This window comes from Trichosurus vulpecula, chromosome 2, assembly GCF_011100635.1.
Source record: "Trichosurus vulpecula isolate mTriVul1 chromosome 2, mTriVul1.pri, whole genome shotgun sequence".
In the NCBI taxonomy this organism is placed as follows: domain Eukaryota; kingdom Metazoa; phylum Chordata; class Mammalia; order Diprotodontia; family Phalangeridae; genus Trichosurus; species Trichosurus vulpecula.
Window position 1 is genome coordinate 248,123,187 of NC_050574.1, and position 3,095 is coordinate 248,126,281.

A 3,095-nucleotide genomic window follows, 5' to 3' on the forward strand; every position below is an offset into this window, starting at 1 on the left:
TCATAAATGGAAGTACCAGGATTTGAAATCAGGTTCTCTGATACCAAATATAGAGGGTATCCTCCCCATCAGTCATATGTAGCTTCTCTGAGTTCCTCTTATTCATTGTTTGTATGCTTCAATACGGTTCTATTACATACATATACCATTATTTATTGAACCACTCTTCAATTGATGGGAACTATTTTTTGCACGGATAACCAGGTGGAACAGTAGATAGAGTGCTGGGTCTGGAGTCAAGAAGACCTGAGTTCAAATCCAGCCTCAGACACTTACAAGCTGTATGACTCTAAGCAAGTTACTTAACCCTGTTTGCCTCAGTTTCCTCATCTGCAAAATGAGCTGAAGAAGGAAATGGCAACCATTGCAGTATCTTTGTCATGAAAACCCCCAAAGGGGTCACAAAAAGTCAGACATAAGTAAACAACAAAATAATTTGCATATTTTTGTACCATAAAAGTGCTGCTATAGTCATTACTCTCAATAGATACAGATATAGACGAGAGAGAGAGAGAGAGAGAGAGGTGTGTGTGTGAATATGTAAATCAAAATTTCTAGAGAGAGCCCCACTCGGTTCGACCTCTGCTGCAGCCACCGGAGAGAGATACCAGGGAAAGCGGCAGTAAGCCGAGCCCTCGCGACCTATCACCCGGTCCCTTCTTCCGTCGCCGCTGCCCCAGCCACTCCTAAGATGTTCGCCTGCGCCAAGCTCGCCTGCTCCCCTGCTCTGATCCGTGCTGGATCCAGAATTGTATACAGACCAATTTCTGCAGCAGTGTTGTCTCGACCAGAGGTCAGGACGGGAGAGGGCAACACAGCATCTTATGGGACCCAGAACAGAGTGTCTCAGCTGGCACTAAGGGAGTTCCAGACCAGTGCTATCAGCAGAGACATTGACACTGCTGCCAAATTTATTGGTGCAGGTGCTGCCACAGTAGGAGTGGCTGGTTCTGGTGCTGGTATTGGAACTGTCTTTGGTAGTCTGATTATTGGTTATGCCAGAAACCCTTCACTGAAGCAGCAGCTGTTCTCATATGCTATCCTGGGATTCGCCGTGTCTGAAGCTATGGGTCTCTTTTGTTTGATGGTTGCTTTCTTGATCTTGTTTGCCATGTAATTAATTGCAGCTTGAAATGTTGACATTTAATACAAATTACAGATGTAATTCTGTGTATCTTACTGTGGCTCCGAAAACTGTTGTGTTGGTGTCATGGAAATGTACATTATTTCCAAAGTCATTTCATTAAAGATGATAACTTTAAAAAAAAATTTCTAGAGAATTACTGACTCCTGTAGTGTAGGAATGACTTCTGAACAGTAGTTATCCCCATTCGTTTATACAAATGTTTATAAAGCATCTATGGGTATAAAAGTGGACAGAAGACCAGTTGTGGACTCAGGAAGACTTGGATTCAAGTCCTGCTTTGTGGCCTATGTACTCTCCTGGAGGTGCAACCATAGGCAAGTTACTCAACCTCGAGGTGTCCTAGACAATTCCCTAAATTTCAGAGGAGTATAAAATATGTCAGTGGAGGTAGAGTGAATGTCTACTCTAGAAACCCAGTGGTTAAGTCAGACCAAAATGAGACAAACAAATAAACCCTAAGTGTCAGGATGAGGAACGGCCTATTGCCAGGCCATGGTTGACAGTTTGACCACTAATTGACATTCTTATTTACCAGGTGGTTCCAATGGATCAAATACTGGTCAAGTCAGCTTCACTTAGTCAAGGGATGCAAGGCTATCCTGATCATAATCAGTGCAGCAAATTTCCGCTAATCCATGTACACAAGGTTAGCAGACTTCCCTAGGACAATGTTTTTTGATTAATGGGGGAGGGAGAGACTGTTCAAAGTCTGGGCCATCTGATGATTGATTCCTCTTAAATTCCCACTCCTACTCGGTCTCTGTGAATTTGCCCAACAGCAACAATCAAATATAAGGGCAGAGATGCAGAGCTTTAGGCTCTCAATATGGGTAGCTGTCTCACCAGAGGCCTATTCCATCTCCACCTGAAGGACTGGGAAGCCACACACTTATACACATTTGAGTAACAAACTTATGATTGTTTCAGCCCTTGTGTTCCTTCTCTGTATGTCACTTGTGTGATCTCCTTACAGTAAGGCACTATGCTCAGTCCTCTAAATAGGGGAGAGGATGAGATTTAAGACACGCTCCTTGTCCTCAAAGACTTTACAATATAATTGAGGAGTTAAGACATAAATACAAGGAAAGCAAACTAACAAAATGATAATGTGATAAGCAGTATATACATAATAATTCAGAGACATTCAGGGGAAAAAAGACAAGATCTCACTTAGAGTGGTCAGAAAGGCCCACCAAGTAGTAAGTTTTACACATTTTAACATTTTTAATACTTAACACCTTCTCAGCTCCCTCAATGCCTCTCCTGTCTAATTGGAGAGTTGGTGAGTGGTGAAATAAACTCCTCCCTATACTATCCCTTAAAAAGGGCTCTGAATTTTCCCGGACTCTATTTTCTATCCCTACCTCTGCCTGGCTGGAACTCCATGAACATCATACACCTTTGCTGGGTAACCCCTAGTGGCCTTCCACCCCCCACCCCCGACATTTTCAGCTTCCTTTTGTGCAATCTTCCCCAATAACTTATAAGTTCCTAGAAGGCAAGGACTCTCTTTCTTTTACTTATTTGTGTCCTGGGCACTTAGCACAGTGCCTGGCACATAGTAGGTGCTTAATAGATGTTTGTTGAACTGATAAAGAAAGAGAGAGATAGAGAGGGAGAGAGAGAGAGGCCCATCAAGGAAATGGGTCTGAGCTGATTCATCCTTGACAGATAAGAGAACATAAGTAGGAAGGAATATATGTATATGTGGATGAGGAGAGGGGCAGAAATGAGAGCCAAGGCAATGATTCTCATCTGGATGGGAAAGGCGAACAGGGCTACAAGTAAACTAGCCTTACTGTTTTTGCTGAGGAACAGTATAAGATAAATTTGTAAGAGAAGGTTGGAACTACATCATCTTAAGAAAAACCAATGTAAGTCTAAAAGATACCTGTTGAAAGACCTAATGAATATCAGGGAATAAGCCTCAAATAAATTCTTTATATTC

At 42.4% G+C, this 3,095-nt stretch overlaps 1 protein-coding gene across 1 annotated transcript; it reads left to right on the plus strand.

Annotated features, from left to right (window-relative positions):
• Positions 1-600: 600 nt before the first annotated feature.
• Positions 601-1,269, plus strand: LOC118838289 (ATP synthase F(0) complex subunit C3, mitochondrial). Its single transcript, XM_036745536.1, has one exon. The coding sequence runs from the start codon at positions 692-694 to the stop codon at positions 1,115-1,117; it is 426 nt and encodes a 141-aa protein (XP_036601431.1). The 5' UTR covers positions 601-691; the 3' UTR covers positions 1,118-1,269.
• Positions 1,270-3,095: the final 1,826 nt, after the last annotated feature.